We start from the raw sequence: 18,555 nt of genomic DNA on the forward strand, positions 1-18,555 counted from the left end.
TGGAAATTCCTCAAGTCACCAGTAATTGGTTCAATATCTTTATTTTTTTTTTGTAGTTTTTTTTTTCCTTGTCAGTACAAAAGGAGTTGATAAACTGTTTTTTATTATAAGTAAATGGTACAAAACCAATATAAGATGAAATGATGCCAAGCACTTTAATTTTACACAGCAAAAGTTGTTCAAACTGTCACTTATTCTGTTAGCAGAAAACATTACATGAATTTATTTTTAATATAAACATATTTACAGACTTTGTAAAATTCTAGTGCTCTTTCCCCACTGGCAGCAAGACTAGGGCTTCCCAGACCATTTCAGCATACTTCACTATTTGCTCTATATATGTGTAGATAATTGCTGTTTTGGAGGAGGAAATTACCCATTTCTCAAGTATAAACATTTCAAGACTGTTGGGGGCTCTAATTTGTTCACATAATACAAAATTATTCCTTGATGTATTTCAAAAATTGACAGCCATAGAGTACCCTGCAGAATGAAGAACATTCTCTCAGTGGCCATGGCTCACCACAGCTTACTTGGATACAAGTTCACTCAGGCATATATTTGGCCATACCTTGTTACCACTATGTCTCCTTTGGGTTTCACCTGAATTGAAAACAGCCTGTGCTTGAATTCTCGTTTTGTGCTATAGCTGAGCTGCAGACCTGTAAGAACCCTGTCTCAAGATGCCACTTCACTGTGAACTCAATGAACTTTAAGGGGCCATTTATATATTCTAAAAAGGCTATTTGAGTCTAGCCTGGTCACATTTGCACATGGAAATGGTCGTGACATCTGAGGAGACAATTTTAGCTCAAGCATAACACACACTAGAAGATATAATTAACAATTGTGTTGATATTTCTAATGGCATTCACAGCCAAGGTCAGTTACACCCTTTAGTTACAAAAAAGTCTTTCTATAATAAAGGAGCCAAAGCACAGACCATGTTCAGGCAAGTACTCTGTTGAGGAACCATGTTCACTGTCAGTTGACTGGATGGTAATTATACAGTGAAAGAAGAGGAGTGCCCCATTTTGCATTCAGTTGTTGCAGCTGGCTAGCTCTTTTCTATGAGTCCCCTGACTTTGATGTTTGTCAAATGTGTTTAATACTCGAGGGCTCCTCTAACATACTGGGGGAAGGCAGTTTAAAGCCACATCAAAGAGGTACGATTTGCTTTTGACCAATTCTAGGCTTTATAGAATGTTTTACACTTAATTGCTAGAAAAGCTTTGTTTTTGCCTTTTGAAAGCACTTTATGCACCATGTACAGTATAAGAAATCTTAAGAGATGGCAGAATAATACTAATTTGAGCTGGGCAGTGGTGGTACATGACTTTAATCCTAACATTTGGGAGGCACAGGCAGGTGACTCTCTGAGTTTGAGGCCAGCTGGTCTACAGAGGGAGTCCTAGGACAGCCAGGGTTTTGTTACACAGAGAAACCTTGCCTCAAAAAGCCAAAAACAAACCAGTAACAACAAAAATCTTTAATTTGGATCATGCCCATAAACATGGTAAGCAGCAGGCATGTGGAAATACTGTATTTTCTGTATGCTATCTATTTTATGAATAGCTAATCTCTTTTTCTTTATAAAGCCCTGGCCACCTTGGACTCTAATTAACATAAACCTGGCTAGCTTCAAACACAAAGAACTACTTTCAAGTGCTAGGATTAAAGTCATGTACACACTTATCCAAAGCTGAAAAGCCCACCTTTGGTACTTTGTGGAATTTGTGGTACCCAGCATACAAACACTTTTCCTCAAAAGCTACAGTAACTGATGCTTTGAACAACTCATAGATAGATGTGGACCTATGATAGGCCTGAAGAATTTTTTTCTTTCTGACAAGGCACTACCTGTTGACTCCCAAACCACAAAGACTCCCCACTTTCATCACCAATGGCTGCTTTCATTTAGACTGATCAGACTATGTGGCTTCTCTACTCATTTCCTTCCTTTGACTAATCATTCAAGGGAAAGAGGAGTATCGGATTCAGTGCCCCAGAGGTCAGCAAAAGCTTGCAGTTCAGAAGCATGATGGCAGGCCAACTCATTTTCTCAATGTGGCTGGAGACTGATCACTACAGGTGGCAGGTGATAGGATGCTGCCAAAGGACGCTGTACGGTTCTCCTGGCTGCCTGTGGACTAAGGGCTAAGTTTCACTTCACAGGTTTGGCCACTAACATTTTTCCACTCTCAGATCCCATCCCCCTGTATGCCTGAGAATCTCAAGTACTTGGAACCTTTCTCCAGCAGCTTTCTGTAAATGGCCACAACACATTTTATCTGCTGGTTTTTAAATGGGGAGGGGGGAGATGAGACCCACAAGTCTTAGTAGTTTATCAAATAATTATAAAGCCACATTTTTTTTTTTAATAGAGAAGCACCAAAAGAAAAGGCCTTGGTTTGGAGGGATTCATAGTAAATGAAAAACAGTAACTCAAGAACCCTTCAGATGTGAGAAAGGCATCTTAAAGGATGTTAAAATTGAATTTCTCCCCTGCCTTGTTAAATGGCCCTTACAAGGAGTTCTTGAGTTTTCTTCCCAACTGCCAACTTAGCTGATGACTCCAGTTCTGCCAGAAAGAGAGAGAACAGCAAGGGTTATAGTCATGTTGCAGAGGCAGAAATGGAGCTAATTTCATCACTTTGATGCAAACACAAGTCCCCATTACTTTTTTTTTTAAACATGGTCTTGGTATGTAGCCTAGGCTGTCTTCTGTGGATTCTATGCTTCAGCCTCTAGAAGGCGGAGATTACAGGTTTGTGCCACCATCTTCCCTCTGCTAGACTCTCTGCTCTTTACATTTCCAGCATTTGCTCACTGAGATTTATTTGATAAACATTTTGTAATAGGGAAAAATGCAGTACAATGTGAGAATCTTAAGTGTGAGGTAGTAGAGATCCCAGGATAGGCACCAGGTAACCCTGCTTTTCTCCTGGCTTTTTCCTATCTCATTCCCAGTTTCACTTTCTAAAAGTTGCATTTAACAAGTAGTATTAGTTAAGTCTCTAAGATATGTCATTCCCCAGTCTTTGGGGAATGATGTGCTATAGGAGATCTACAAAGGTCCTTTGTAGCATAGAGATCCAGCAGGTAACTGGGGTTTTGTAGATGTTGTATTGTCAGAGGTGCTTAGAGACAGGTGCTAAGTGAGTTGGGCAAGAGTCTACAGGACAGGGACAGTCTGATCACAGTCCCACACTGGAGAAAGATGCACTGTAATGATCACTGCTGTTGACAGTGGGTAGCAGTAGAGGTAGAGAGAAGACAGGTCTGGGAATGCGGGATGCTGCTCAGCAAGCACATGTAAACAGATACTGGAAACAAAGTGAGTTCTATCACAGTGACTCCTTAAGTACCACGGGCAGACCTCCTTCAGAACTACATTTATTCTAATAAGTATTACCCTAGCCAAGTATTTAAGAATTGCTTACTAGGACAGCCTTGTACCCTTATTATTAGCAGTGGTTGGACAAGTTCTCTTGGGTTTCTCTACTTACTGAGTTAAAGCCCTTCATGAGGGTGTTTTTCTGTTGCTGTTGGCCTGTTGTCAGGGATGAGGGTGCAGCCAGCCAACATGTCCAAAGAAGCCAGGATAGAGTCATAAAGGTGATCTGCATGGCTCTCCAGCTCACCGGACTGCTTTGCGATCCTCCCGAGGACATCCTTTAAAACTAAAGGTATAGCATTTTGCTTAGATAGGGACTACAATAGTTTCACAGTGACTCCTCCCTACTCCAGCAGGGTCTCATGTAGCTCAGACTAAGCTCTAACCTTTCTAGATGAGTATGATCTTGAACTTTTGATACAGGTATATACCACTACATAAACTACAGTACCAACTGAGCCACACACCCAGCCCATTTAATCTTCCTTTAAACAGTAACGGTCCAGAGGTTTATGTAATGTTCTATTGGAGAAGTTTGTGGATTTTGGGGGCAAGAATCAGTGACCAAAACTGGAGGAATGGTTTGAGAATAGGCTAAGATTCAGTCCTGTACCTCTGAAGGAGAAAAGGGAGGTGCTAGGGTTAGAGTACTCACAAATGGCTAGCTGTTTTCTTTTGTTAAATAAAAAGCAGCTTGCTTCCTGTGCTTTATCAGCTGTATTAAAAGCTCCCTAGCTTCCTGTCAGGGAGCAACATCTGCCAGCCTAGGATAAGAAAGGGGAAGCCTTTGTTCTGCTCACAATGTGGACTAGATGGGGCCGGAAGGGAAGGAGCAGCTGGTGTGTTGAGTTCAGCCCCTTAGGAAGCCACATCGGGGCAAAGTGCTGGCCTAACAATTCTTGGAGCTGGTGGCAGAGGAATGCTGTTGGGTGGCTAAGCCAAGCTCTGTTCGGTCTTCCTGTGTGTCAGTGAAATCCTGGGGCTTTTTATTTGAAACTTTAAACAAGTCATGGAAGAAAGGCTAGAGAGGGTGCATATAGAGCAGGTTTCTTTTTCTTAAGATTAACTTATTATGTAGACAGTGTTCTGCCTGCACTATGTACACAGGCCAGAAGGGGGCACCAGATCTCATTGTAGATGCTTGTGAGCTACCACATGATAGCTGGGAGTTGAACTCAGAACCTCTGGAAGGGCAGACAATGCTCTAATCTCTCTAGCTCTTCTCCTGTTTTTGTCCCCTCCCCCCCTTTTTCATGTTTTAATTGCAAACATACATAAGGGGGCCTCATTTGGTGTAATTCTCTTGAGTCCCGGTCACATGACTCATAAGCAGTTGGAATGTAAAACAAGAGGTCAGCCTGTATTTCTGTAACTAGGTCAAACTTCCTTTGGCAGGGTGCTGACATAGGGACCTCTTGGCGGCAGGGGCAAACCTTAGTCACTCCTGCAGTTATACTTGGAGCCAAGCAAGAAAGTAGGCTCTAAAGAAGCAGGATGGTATGGGGTGAGTGTGTGTGTGTGTGCGTGCACACACGCACTGGCAGGAGGCTTTTGGGACAAGGAAGTAGGAAGCCTCAAGAGTAACTTGAACAAAACAGTTAAGCTTTCCAATTATTCCAGGCAGAGGGCTAGGAGTGGTTAAAGTACCAATTTGAAGGTGTCTGAATTCATCTCTGAGATTCAAAGAAAACCAAAAGCCTCTTCTGACCAGTTTGATCCCTAAGTCTCTTAGAGTAGGACAAAGTGGTGTGTTTTTGTTAAGCTTACTCATTTCAGTATTAATGGACTTATTTCAGAGTGAAAGTCATAATAGTTTTAGGCAACTTATTACACATGGCCTCTATAAAGAGAAGGCCGATACTGAGTTCTGCCTACCCAGGGCCTGTGTCTTCAGACCCTAGACAGCGGCTGCAGGGTTTTTCTAGTCCCATGCTAAGCTTAGTGGTAAACACCAGTGTAGTCAGAAGCAATAAAGCTTCCTGTATCAAATTTCTGCCCCAATATAAAACCAAAAACTTGAGGCTTAGCAAGTTAAGGCATTTACTACAAAAGCTTGCAACCTAAATTCAATCTTTAAAATATATATAAGGGTAGAAAAGAACTAACTACACAGGTTATCACCTGACCACCTCCACACACTTGGGATGGCAGACACAGAAACACAGACACACACAATCACATACCATTCATATACAAAACAAAGGTTTTGTTAAACCATTAAGGCTAAGCCACAAAAACAACACCTAAAAATTCTACTTAAGAGAACATAAGAGGAGTTTCAGAACAGGCCTTCAGAGGCAGGGGAGGCAGAGGGCTCACCAGTTCACACTGCTGGAGACAATGGAGTGGTTGCTCTCCATTGAAACCTCTCCACAGGTTCACTTCCCAGGGTACAATTGGGACTGCCTGGAAATGTTTTAGGGTGTTATTGCAGGGGTATGAGGGCTTCTGTGCTGCAGTGTACAGGACACCCCTACAACAGAGAGCTACATAGTTCTGTAACTTTCCAGTAGGCACCTGGTCATCACCTCTCAAGGTTCAATCATGGACATGTTTATGCCATTTAGTTCCCATGTAAATCCCCCTCTCGTGAGGCACAATATAACTGGATTCTTCCAGCACCCGCCTGTATAACACCTATATAACACTAGTGGCTACTAATCAATCAATTTAAGGCTTTAAGGCTATGGGTATCAGTTCTTGGCATCATTTTGTTAAATTTGGAACTTATCCTGTGAATGGGTTGGAGTCTGGCTGGTGTGTGTCTAACCCTGACCTTATCACTTCAGTTCTCTATGCCCTCACCCCCCACAGTGTACTCACATAGATTAAATAAATAAATCTTTTTTTAAAAAGGCCAACAATTTATAATGAGTAAATTATATGTTTATAAACATAAAGCTGCTCTAGGTTACCCACCTGGAGTGTTATCCAACAGGCACTGAAGAAGAATCTCCCCCTTCTCCAAGACGCTCTCCGTCAGGAACTGATGTTCGTCTACATCTTTCTTAAATTGCTTAAGACATCAGGAAAAGGAAAGTTTTAATACTAGTGCCTGTAGAAGCTGTCTAATATGGACACTGTACCCCTGGGTTACACTGGACCTCTCTAACATGGAAGACAGGCAACATGCTCTCAGGAATCCCTCAGCGGTCTAGTGTCAAGCATCTTTGAGCCTACAGAACACATTCATTGTTTTTTGAGACAGGGTTTTGATTTAGCTCAGGCTGATTTTATAGAGGCTCTTTACTCTCCCTAGTGGTCAGATTATAAACCTGCACCATCTAGCCCAGCTCAATAGATTTTCCCCAGAAGAGGCTGTCTCTTGAAGAGGTGATTCCATTTTGTATCCTACTTGATGGTGTTCTGTAATTCAGAGGTATGGGGTTGACAAGGTAAGCCACACCCTTAAGATGAACATGGCAGGTGAGAACTACAACAGCAGCAGTTTACTACTGCACTGACCATGCAGAGCGGGACCTCTGTGCCCCCTGTTGACCTCCATGCAAACCCTTGACATCAGGGTAGCTGCAGTTTTCCCCTCCCAGCTACAAGACCTTTATGACTCTTACTCTTTCTTTAAAGATGGGGGTTTCATTGTGCAGTCCAGGCTGTCCTTGAACTCACTGTGTAGACTGAGCAGACCACAGACTCATAGAGCCATGCTTGCCCGTTTCCTCAGGGCTGAGATTAAAGGCAAGGGTCATCACTGTCAGCTATAGCTTTTTTTTTTTTTTTTTTTAAAGATCTTCCTTTAGCCACTAAGAACTGTATAAAATGGAATCCATGGCATAGAAAGATGTCACTGTTAGTGTTTTTATTCTTGGATTTGTTTTCCTGTCTTTTATTCTCCGGTGCTTAGAAGTTTAGACGTTGCCTCATGCCTGGTGCATTAAGATGAAGTTTCAGTGTAAGAGGAGAGGGGATGAGTGACAGCTAAAATGTGAGCACACATGTCTGAGCACCCAGAGAGTCGTGCAGTGAAGAGTCCTCTCACTGCCACAGCTGTGTACATACAGAGGCCTAAGCTGAAACTATGTGCAGGAGTAACTCCTGGCTCAGATCCTAGATGGCTAGTCAGGGAGTTGAGTCACAGAGGGTGTTATGAGGGCTAACATGGAGAATGGTGTAAGTCTATCTGACTTGTTCAGCTAGGCCTGGAAAAGCTACTGAGATGAGTCAGAGAAGGTCCTGTCCTGGGACTCTCTGGGTACACTCTCAATGCACACAGGCAGTGTGTGAGCAGAGAGCCTCCAGATTCAGCCCTCCTTGTGTTTCTCTCTATCTCTACACTGTATCTAACAGCATACTTACCAGGGTGGGACAGCTGGCTAGCCCAGGCTAGACTTCAGTTGATTCTAAGACAGAACAAAGGCCCTCCCCATGATGCTGAGTCAGAGCCTGGCAGTAAACTGATTAAGCTGAAGAAGTAAATCTCCTCCTCTGCAGCTTGAAGAAGTGTTAGGTTATAGACATCTGTGTTCTTCCCTTCCCCTCCAGATTAGCAGCAGGCCTGGGCCATAAACACTACACACCAACATGTGATCAAAGTCAGCCAAGGTTAATTGAGGTAGCAGTTATTGACTTACCTTCCAATTCAATATACTTTTAACTAAAATTCACAGGTGTGAAATAACAGACATTAGTAACAAAAAGGCAGAAATACAACCTGAAGTCCCAAATACAGGTACAAACTGATGTCAGATTCTGGGGTAAATCTGGCATCAATCTATCCTATCACATCACCTTGCCTGTACCTGGATCCAGTATAGTTTCAGCTCAGCTCCATAAACACCATAAAGTCCAAAAGACCTTTCAGTGGGGTTGCTATGTTCTGTGTCTACACTGCCTGGTGAGGCAGCCACTGCAAAGCTGTGGTGCACATGTATCTTAACTAATTGTCATACTTGATTAGTGTCTGCAAACCAAAGCCTAGGATTCTAACCCAGAGATACCTGCTAGAATCCCATGCAAACTCCTCTACAGTACTTCTAGTTCCAATGGATGTAATTAACTTCTTACCTCACTTAGAAGTTACCTTGTACTTTATATTGTTCAACACTGAGAATTAGATTTATCAGATAAAATAGTCAACTGAGCTACAAAATTCTAGTTACTTGAGATTTTATTTTGTAAAAGTACTCTATCTCCCATCTCTGTGGGTGAACAATGCAGGACTACACATTACCCGGTAAAGCTGCAGAGAAGACTTGAGACCTGCAAGGCTGGCCCTGGGTGGTGCACTGAGGTCAGCAACGTCTGTGACATTATACAACCAGCAGATCAGCTCTTCCAGCTGACAGCAAAATGTCTGTGGAGAAAAGAACAAGTGGTGGGCTGGACTGAGCTCAGTGATGTAGTCTGTCTACTTGAGGCATGTTCAGGACCAGTACAAAAGAAGTCTACTCGATACACCTGACTGAGCTGCTATTTACCTTGTCTGAAGGCTAAAATACTAAAATACCAGCATTTTACCATCCAAACTTCCTAGAGTTTTCTTTCACATGGTCATTTGTCTCCACCTCTGCCAGGATAATGAATGCCATGCTTGGTTCTGTCTCAGTGAGATGTGATACCAGAACCAGGCTCAGAATACAGTCCTGAAGGCGAGAGTGGAACTACCTAGGAGCAAGGACCGTTACCAACCATTGAACGTTCTCTGCAGAGAAGCAGATGCATGAGAGAGTAAATTACAACTATCTGAGCTATAGTGAACACTGTCAGCTTCTACCAAAGCGCAGGGACACTGCTGCTACACGTTACCTAATGTCTCTGCCAGTTTCCTGCAATCATTAAAGGAGAACGATACCTATAGTTTGGGGTCATACATGTTGAGAGTGCTGAGACATGCTGTTGGTGGGCTGGGGAAAGATTGCTTCTTTGAGAAGCTTTTCCATGAACATTTTTACCTGCACACACTGCACTAGAGAAGCTTTCTCCTGCTCTTCTCTTTTCCTGGGAAGCTTCTCTCCAGCTACTGGCTCTGACAACAGCAACCTGTCTGACACAGCTTTTGAGGAGGGGTGAGTTTTCAGTTGTTTTGAAGAGACCCTGAGGGTCTGGCTGCTCAACAGACTACTTTTGCCTCTAGAATCCTGGGGCTGGATAGAATGCCTGAAGGAGGGGTTCTGGCCCACTTGAAAGGTAGTACCAGAAGGATGCTGCCTTTGGCTGGAGTCCAGTGTTGGGGAAGCTGGCTCATCACTGTCTGAGACTTGCAGTGTCCTGTGTTCCTCAGCAGCTCCAGTGGGTAGGTTCACAAAGGAGGGCCTGACACCTGAGGAGGATACCAAACTAGAGACCTGAGTCAGCCTTGTGGGCAGAGCAAGGTACTCCTCATCACTTCCCATCTCTTCTTCTGATGTCCATCCGTGCTTCACACTGGCCGGACACCCAACATTCTGTTTGTCTTTCTTCTCCCTCTCTTGTCGTGGAAAAGGTTGCTCTTTCTCCTTCGTCTTCAGCTGGGGAGAGCCCACACTGAGGTTCATGCCTATAGGGAGACAGTCCTCTGTTGTGCCCTTCAGGGCTGCCTCTTTGTTCTCCCAAGAAGCACCTTCAGTGCCTGGGGCTCTAGGGGTAGATGCAAGCTGGTTCCAGGACGCTACATTTGTGCCAACCTGTTTCTGAGATATTCCCAAGGGCCAGTGCTTAAGACATGGTTCTCTGTCTCCAGAAAATGGCAGAGTAGGCATTTCCACTGATGAGCAATTGTGGGAGACATTAGTGGGTGACTTGAGAGTACTTGCTGGGGAAACAGAGAAACTGTCCAGGTCTACTCCTGAGTCCTGCATGACAGGGTCAGTCAGCACATGACTTTCAAGTGGCTTTGGGAGCTGAGGTCCAGGCCTCAGTGGATAAGTGTAGTCAAGCAAATCTTCATACTCTTTATTTGGGTTCCACAGTGGGGAGTGGCGGTTAGGGGAAGGAGGCAGAGAATTTGGCAGCACACAGGCCCAGTACTCTGCCTGAAAGGACAGGTGTCTCTTACCCAGGCCTGTAGCATCACCGCCAGAGGCCACAGGCTGTGTTGACCACTGGAGCTGAGGCCCTGCCCCCACCACAGAGTGGGTTCCCTGGGGTACAGTCATCTCCTGAGAGACGTTGGCAAAGGAGCCACTCTGAGGTTCTGCCTTCTCTTGGTGACCCTGGAGACTGCTGCCCACTGAGGAGGCAGAGATGCTTCTGCTAGAGAGCTGAGGAGCACCTGGGCTCACCGTGGACTTCCACTGTGAAAGGAGAGGGAGATCTGAGATGTGTGGCTGCTGGCTGAGGCCCAACACCTGAGATGGATCAACTGTGGACTGGAAGTGTTCACTGTCAGCCTCAAGTCCTGAGCAAACAGTTATAGTTCCAAGGACTTTAACAGTTGGAAGTAGGTCCTGGGAGGCAGGAAGCTTGTTTTCCTCCATCTATAATAACAAGGGGGAAAGGGGACTGTGATGAAAATAAGCAGACTTCTTGTTTTTAAAAGAACAGTTGTCTTCACACGATTGAGGGGCAGGAGGGGAGAGGAACTCGGGATGAATATCAGTGAAAACAAAGTCGGTCTCCATCATCATTAACCGAGGGGATGGGGTGGGTGCACCCTGTTCAGTTCCTGCACTGGTACACTCTGGCAAAATGAGTCCCTCAGCAAAAACCAGTCCCTCTTCACTCTGGATTTTTAATCTTCAGTGAGTAACAAAGGAAGATAGGGCAACTAACGTAAGGACTTCAGAACCAGACTGACCTGACGTTAATGAACTGTTCCTACTCCTTCTGTAAGGACTCTGGGCACTATTCTCTCCCAGGCATGTTTAGAGCCTTCTCACAGGATGGGTCTCCAAGGACAGAGGGAGCAGCCACACTGCTCAAATCTAAGCTGTTCTTGGGCTGTGGAAGGCTGAACATAATAGGTTGCCAGAGCCAGAAGAAGCAGATCTCTCTCCCACTACATGGGCTTAAAAGATTCAGAGCCTTGCATTGGCCTTAGAACATGGGGGATCCCGTCCCACATGGCTCACTAGAGAGGGTGCTGCCTTGTCCTTCACAGTCATGGAGGTCAGAGACAGCTGCCCATGAAAGGAGCTTCAGGTTCTGGCCAGTCCCAAGAGGATTTGGTCTGGGAACACACAGCCATCTACCAAGTACATCCTAACAGGCTCTCCTAGAAGAAGCTTCAGACCATTAAACAGAAACAGAATGGAGGTAGGGGGTTCCCTTGTTAAGAGACCCCGATCCTAGTCCTCCAGACAGTAGGCTCCTGATGAACCTGTTACTGTCCTTAAGAGGTCCTTAGTGACTCTTTGGGAACAGGAGATAATCACAGAACCCTCTGCCAACTTCAAGGTCCAACTCTCCAAGAGAGCCTGAAAAATAATGCATACCTGGACGACACAGCTCCTACCTTACAGTGACTCGGGCAGAGGGTAACAGTCAAGGAAATGGACACCCCCAAACAACAGCCCTAGCTCAGCTCCAGTCTCAGCAGCCTCCATACTCACTTGGCTTCCCACAGAGTATAAAAGGTCTCCAACATCGGCAGAAGGAAGTGGGCCACTGAGGGGAGGCTTAATCCTATCTGTTACTGGTTCTTTGCTGGCAGTGTGGGTCTGTGAAAAGAAAGCTCCAGAGATGCAGCCAGGCTCAGCCTCAGCCCTCCACAGTGGCCCTCCCTCAACTTCCAGATGTATGGGCTTCTCTGGTTCAAGCCCTGGGGGCAGCAGCTTCCCAGAGTTCCACCTGCCAGAGAATGTGACTTTTGTGTTGACAGACACTTCTGCCTCAGCCTCATCTTCACCCAGGGCCATTGAGCCTCTCCTATCAGGTTTCCTTTGAAGCCTTCAGGAACCTACAAAACCAGGGAAGAAAAGAGAAAAATAGATTTTCTTGAAGTGTGCATCAAAATCTTGATTTTTTAGTGAAGATAAACTTTTCTGGCCAAAGGAACAGTGACTATTTCCATGGTCCAGTACCAATGACTGGCTCTTCCTCAGCCCCAGACCCTTTCAAAGGGAATGCCCAAGTCTGACTTTGCCCTCTGTTGTGGTGCTGTCTCCCAAGAGTCAGGACAGGTGTGACAAAACAAAAAGACTTGGCCAGCCTGTGCTGCATAGGCTACAAAAAACAAGGTAACAGAAGAAAAAAAAATAGTGTAAAGCAGCTGATCTGGGAGGAAGACACACATCCCAAGGCCATGTTCCTTGCCTGGAAGCTGAAGGGAAAGGAAGTACACAAAGAAGGTAAGCGCGGGCTAATGGGTACCTTCCCACAGGTGGAGGTGTGTGACTAAGACACTTCTGACCCTGTCTGCTCACAGATGCTTTTCAGTTCTGTGCACCTCAGAACAGACCACTATGTCTTAGGGCTGCTCTTCTCACTGATTAAAGTTTCCCATGTGCTGCTCTGGACATCACACATGGACAGACTAAAGAGGTGGCCACTGAACTCAGGTGGATGGAACAGGGAGTTAATGGCAAAGCTGTGCTCCCGAGGGCAGCTCCATGGATGCAGTTCAGAGAAAAGGCTTGGGCCCTTGTGTGTGTGTTCCCTCTTTACCCCAAGCTCACTAAGATGTCCAGCTGCTCTTTGCTAGGCACAGCCTGGTTCTCTTCAGCCAATGGCTTATTGGTTAGCAGCCTGAGTCTGGTTCTGTCCTTTCTACCCCAGAGGATAGCAAGTTCAGGTACACCTAGACCTTCACTGGGCTCAAGAGAATGCTTCTAACTATTTTTGGTGGGAGGAGACAACCAGATTATGGACCAGATGGGGCTTCTCAATGACCAGAAACAGATCAGCTCCCCTTCTCAGGCTGCCTTGGTGTATGCTGACCTTGGCAGCCCCAGGAAGCCATAGAAAGCTGAGTGATAACAGTGAGTTCATGTGAGAAAGCAGAGCTACCCAGGCAGACTGGTGAAGGAGCTGGGGGAAGAAGAAAAGAATCAGCGGGGTCTACAGAACATGAGCTCTAGACAGAGGGAAAGTAGGTTGGCCTACAAGCCAGCTAGTGCTCCTCCTGGCACTGGTGGGATGACAGGAACAAGTCTAACCTGAAGGACATGGAATTGGGTACAAGGTGACAGTGAGCACCTGAGTGTGTGCAGTCACCTGAAGATTACAAGCTGACAAGGTGGGAAGGAGTGGCTTCTTCAGGCTCTTCCTGTTTGGCTTTCACACCACGGAATGCAACTTAGGTAGACTATGAAATTTCTGCTCACCCTTCCCTGGGCCCATGGGCTCAGGGCATTCTGACATGACTTCATACAGTCTAAACGCAACTAGCTCACTCTTGTAAGCACCAGATCCTTCAGGGCTAATTAGAGCCCATCTGTTTTCTATTAGTAACAGCACCTAATCTTTCATATAACAAGCCAAGAGTCCGACAAACATAGGCAAGCAGTACTGTTTAGTTTTTGTATGACTCCTATCATATGATACACAAATACAAGTATCTTCCCACAATACACTTTAAAACTGCTGAACAGGGCAAGACATACCATTCAAAACCTTGTCTCTCCCCACCTCAAAACAAAACAAACCACCTCCTCCCTCAAAAGAAAACCCCCCAAAAAAGCAGTAATAGGGATTGAACCTAGAATCTTAGAGCTCATCTGGAGATCTAAGGGCAGCATAGCTCCTGGTATATCCATAATTAATGACCAATCCTCTGTTAAGAAAAGTCATTCTCTTCAACTGTGGTGACTTCCCTACAGGCTTTACAGCCAGCAGGAAAAAAAACTGAAGGGTGAGGTGAGAATGAAACTGGAAACGACCGGCATTAGACCAGGACTTTAGAGTCTAGCCTACATCAATTTTTCGTTAGCACAGCACAATTTTAGAAAAAGTTTTCTGATAACAATTAACTTCAGCCCCCTGACTATAATACGGCTTAACGAAGTTTCACACTGAAGCTCTTTACAGAGTCCATATGGCTTCATCCATAAGATGGGCTCTTGTTGACTTAGAAACAGTGCTTAGATTAAACATAATAATTTTTAAATACCAAAAATAGTTTTATGCTAAAATGCTTTTAAAAATCTGTACTTGTATCTCTCTCTCTCTCTCTCTCTCTCTCTCTCTCTCTCTCTCTCTCTCTCTCTTTTTAAAATAAAGTTGTAAGGAAAAAAAAGGAAACAGTGCTCAGAATAAGGGTCTGGGGAGAATAACAGGCAAACATAATGCCTGTGGGCGTCAGGCCTGGCCCTAAGATAACACAGAAGTCACTTAGGCTGTTGTAATGCACAAGTGACATCACTGATAAGAATGGGTTTTATGGACTGAAAGCAATGTTCAAGATTTTTGGGAAAGGGTCTGGAAATAAAAATAGAAGTTCTGGAAGAACAGCAAGGGATCACCAGGCTATAAAATCCCATTACACCTGGCATTCTAGGAAGAGTAGCTATACAACTCATTCCATTGAAGAGGTGAGCTGTGTGTGTTTAACTCTCCTGCCTTCTCCAGTGTTTATCTGTGTGCACAGGCCTCTGTACCCTCTACATACAGCCAGGTTAAAAACACACGGGCCTGAAGAAGAAAGGGGTATCTGCCTCACCAGCCAGAGCCACTAAATCAACTCTGGCTTTTAATGGGAAGACAGTTGAAGCTATTTCCCTCTCACACCCCGAATCTAGAATTTTGTGCATGCTAAGAAGTCACGTCCAGAACCCAGCTCTTGATGAACCCAACAAATATCAGTAAGGAAACATGTCCAAAGGCACCCAGCACCAAAGAGGGTGGGCATAGACGGAGAGAGGGCAAGAGGCCAAGTTCTGATGAGAGATTTTCATGGTGCCACATCCTCACCTTGTGGCTTCTTAAAAAACTGCACATACTACTTGTGTGTGTATTTTTCTTACTGTGGTACAGGCAAAACACTCACACACATATAAAAAAGTACAGCCACCACCAAGTCTCTTCTGAAACAGAATCAATCTCTGATCGTAAGCTCCTGTACAATCTAAACAAAGTTACATACTTCCAGCACACAAAGGGTTAGCATATACATTCCCATTCCCAAAGGGAAGAAGATCAAAGCAAGGCAAACACCAACTCTTGCAGCTCCATGGGAGCTGGCATCTGGGACCCACAGGGGAATACTCTGGGTTCCAAAGGGCTTGTACAGATGCTTGTACAGCCTCTGAGGCCCCAGTCCACACATGCAGCTTTCCTTTATAAATATACTATGCATGATCTTAGCCATTGCCAGCCCAGAAAATAAACAATGCCATCTGCTCCTTTTCTGAGAAAGGCCTGAGCATAGAACTGCTAATCAAGGGACTACCTATGCTCTAGCATCTTCCAGAGCACACCAGAAACCATTAAATCTTAGTTCTCAGAACCTGCAAAGGCTACATGATCCATTAGCATCACTAGGTGTGATCAAGTGGCCTTCTCTTGTCCCACAGTAAAACCGTGCTCAGTGTTATATATATATATTAACACCAGGGGACACCTGATCTTTCCTGGTATCTGGTGAGTCACCCTCAAGCAAGCTTGTCCCAGCTGCCTGGCTTCTTCCCACACATTCCCATTTAGAGCAATGGAGAGGACTGGCAAGTGGGGGAAGGGGCACTTTCACTTCTAACTCATTCAAATAGAAGGAGCAAATCTCTGAACAACAAGAAATTCCCCTGCATGATTCTTTAAGTAGCAACTCCCTTGGAAACAAATGCATCTATCCCAACTGTCAACAGTTCTGTTAAGTGCTGTCTCTGTAGCCATGGCCACTGACAGCCACCTGTCCCTTTCAGTTTGGGACCTCAATAATGAAATGTCACAGTACTCACAGGTACAGAGAGAAATGTCATAAATACCCAATGGCAGATCTTGTCTAGTAAGCAAGAAAGAGGAAAGGAGTGGGTGGGAGATGGAGCTCAGCAAGCATGTGGCTTCAAGGCTTCTGGGAGCAGCGCAGTGGAGACCAAGCTAGGCAGGAGGGCAACGCACAAGGAGTAAATCCACAGTGACAAAAGAGAAGACAGGCTTGAGATGGCCCTGAGGATCCATGCATGCAGTGTGGATGGATATCAGGGAAACTGTGGTCAGATTTTAGAAAAGGAGACCCTGAGGAAGGAGAGAAACATTCTCATGAACAGTCCTATCCTCACCACATGCCCATGTGCTGCCTCTGACCTCCACACGAAGTAACTGAGGAGAGCTATGGTGAGGGATAGATAGGATCAACACCACTGCACAAACATAAGAAATTTCCCTTTTTAGAATTGCTGACGTTTTATTTTTGTCTAAGTACATGTATGCTGCACCTACAGAAGCCACACAGGATGGATCCCCTGGAACTGGAGTTGCAGACAACTGTAGAGGCCATGTGGGTGTTGGGAACTGAACCTGGGTCCTTTTTTAGCATGTAACTGCTAAGCCATCTCTCCACCCCCCCCCCCATATGTAACATTCAAAAATTAACATTTAAAAAAAGTTTCAACCTTGTGGTCCTAGTGGCCTTGTGGGTAGATGGTGGTAGTGTTCTGGTGCTGCCCTGACATAGGGGTAGGCAGTGGCAGGCCAGGGCCTGGAACATACTTTCAGAGCCTCTTCCTGTCATGACAGGGTTAAGGACTTTAAAAACACAAATCTATAAATACTTTCCCATGTCAGAGCAGCAATCACAAAAGGCATGAGGGATTGCCTCAAGATCGATAGGACAGAGACCCTGAAGAAGCAAGAATTAGACAGATGTTTGGTACTGGAATTTGTGCAGGGGGCACTATGGGCCAGGGTCTCTGTGTTATATAGCTCTGGCTATCCTGGACAACTATGTAGGTCAGGATGGCCTCAGTCTCAGTGAGACCTGCGTCTCTCTCCTGAGCACTCTGGCATGTCTTTTCAAGTATCTCTTTTCATCTTAGGTATTTTATATCAGAACTTTATAACCCATGGAATCTGCACTAACCAACTACCTAACCAACTTTCTTTTCCCTCATCGTGCTAGGGCCTGAATTCCACTTTATAGATGAGAAAACTAAGGCACAGAGAAACGAACTTATCCTGAATTAGTAGTATGGAAGAGACTGAAGTCTGATTCAATCCAGAGAGCCCAGGTGCTTCCCTAACCTGTAAAAATAACCCAACAATTTAAACGCTTTTAAAGGTTCCGGTTTTCTCAACTTTTGTCTTCACTTGTTTTCTTTTAGCTTCCTTCCCTTGCAGACCTTTCATCCTGTTAGAGGATGGGGAAACCACTTCAGTGCCAACAGAGGCCCGTAAAGGCTGCCCAGAAAAGGGTATGTTTTTCAGTTGTGAAGAACTTTTAAAAATCTTTCGTGATGTTGTGAAGCTGGGTTCCTTACACTATTCCTAAGTGATCCAGAATTTAATTTGCTGGAAAGAACAAGATGAGGAATGGCTTGTATTTTAACCAAGCCCAAACCATTAAAAAGTGTTGCAAGCTGTATACCAGACTACCTCTTTCTCGGACCCCATCAATTCCCAGTGAGGTTTACTCTCTCGGACACTGGCAGGTTTTCGCGGATTATTATTATTATTTTTTTTTAGTAATAACGCATTGAATAGAACATGGTAATTATAAAATTACTAGGTTTGGGGCATATGCCCCCGGGCTGCGGAGATTGTCTAACAGGTGACAGATGACAAGGGTAGATCTTAGAGATAAAAAGTGAGCCGCTTTGCTTTCCTCCTCGGATGCGTTCACTGTGCCAGGGAAGCAGCGGCCGCCCGGAGGCGAGCGGCTGTGACCCGCCGATTCCCCACGACCAAGGTCGACCCGCGCACAGCGGCCAGAGGTGCGGCCCCATGCGCTCTGCAGGCCGCGCCGGCCCTCCACAGCCCGCCTCGCCGCTCGCCTCCACCCCGCAAGGCCCCCAAGATGGAGGCGAAGGAGCGAGGCGCCCCCACCGCGGCCAGCCTTTGTGCCCTCCGGGCCGCGGGCCTCCCACAGGGTCCCCAAGGCGGAGCCCCGGGCACGCAGGGAATGCCCGGTCTCGAGTCTCCGCGCCCCGACACTCGCGCGGGCCACAGCCTTTTTACCTCACTCCGCACCGCCGCGCGTCCCGAGAGCGGCCCGCGTAGCTGGGCCGGGGTCCCAGGCGGCGACGACAGCCTCCCGCGGGCGCCCGCACTCTTGGGGAGGGAGGGCCGAGTGCCCGCCACGCCCTCCGCTCGTGCCGCTTCTCTGCGGAGGACGCCCGATGAAGCAGCCAATC

At 45.7% G+C, this 18,555-nt stretch overlaps 1 protein-coding gene across 1 annotated transcript; it reads right to left on the bottom strand.

Annotated features, from left to right (window-relative positions):
* Positions 1-99: 99 nt before the first annotated feature.
* CEP68 (centrosomal protein 68) lies at positions 100-18,490 on the bottom strand. The gene is made up of 7 exons (XM_080939649.1): positions 18,380-18,490; positions 11,884-12,230; positions 9,307-10,809; positions 8,586-8,708; positions 6,317-6,413; positions 3,510-3,683; positions 100-2,581 (listed from the first exon to the last, which is right to left on the bottom strand). The coding sequence occupies exons 2-6, from the start codon at positions 12,187-12,189 to the stop codon at positions 3,514-3,516; spliced, it is 2,199 nt and encodes a 732-aa protein (XP_080795775.1). The 5' UTR covers positions 12,190-12,230; positions 18,380-18,490; the 3' UTR covers positions 100-2,581; positions 3,510-3,513.
* Positions 18,491-18,555: the final 65 nt, after the last annotated feature.

This window comes from Micromys minutus (genome assembly GCF_963924665.1).
Source record: "Micromys minutus genome assembly, chromosome: 1".
Taxonomy (NCBI): domain Eukaryota; kingdom Metazoa; phylum Chordata; class Mammalia; order Rodentia; family Muridae; genus Micromys; species Micromys minutus.

Excerpts from the sequence above, each read along its gene's own strand:
- CEP68 (XM_080939649.1), bottom strand. The coding sequence starts at position 12,189 with ATGGCCCTGGGTGAAGATGAGGCTGAGGCAGAAGTGTCTGTCAACACA. Across the intron at positions 6,414-8,585 it reads CTTCTCTGCAGCTTTACCGG|CAATTTAAGAAAGATGTAGA; the intron begins GTAATGTGTAGT and ends TGATGTCTTAAG. Across the intron at positions 3,684-6,316 it reads CCTGTTGGATAACACTCCAG|TTTTAAAGGATGTCCTCGGG; the intron begins GTGGGTAACCTA and ends CTATACCTTTAG.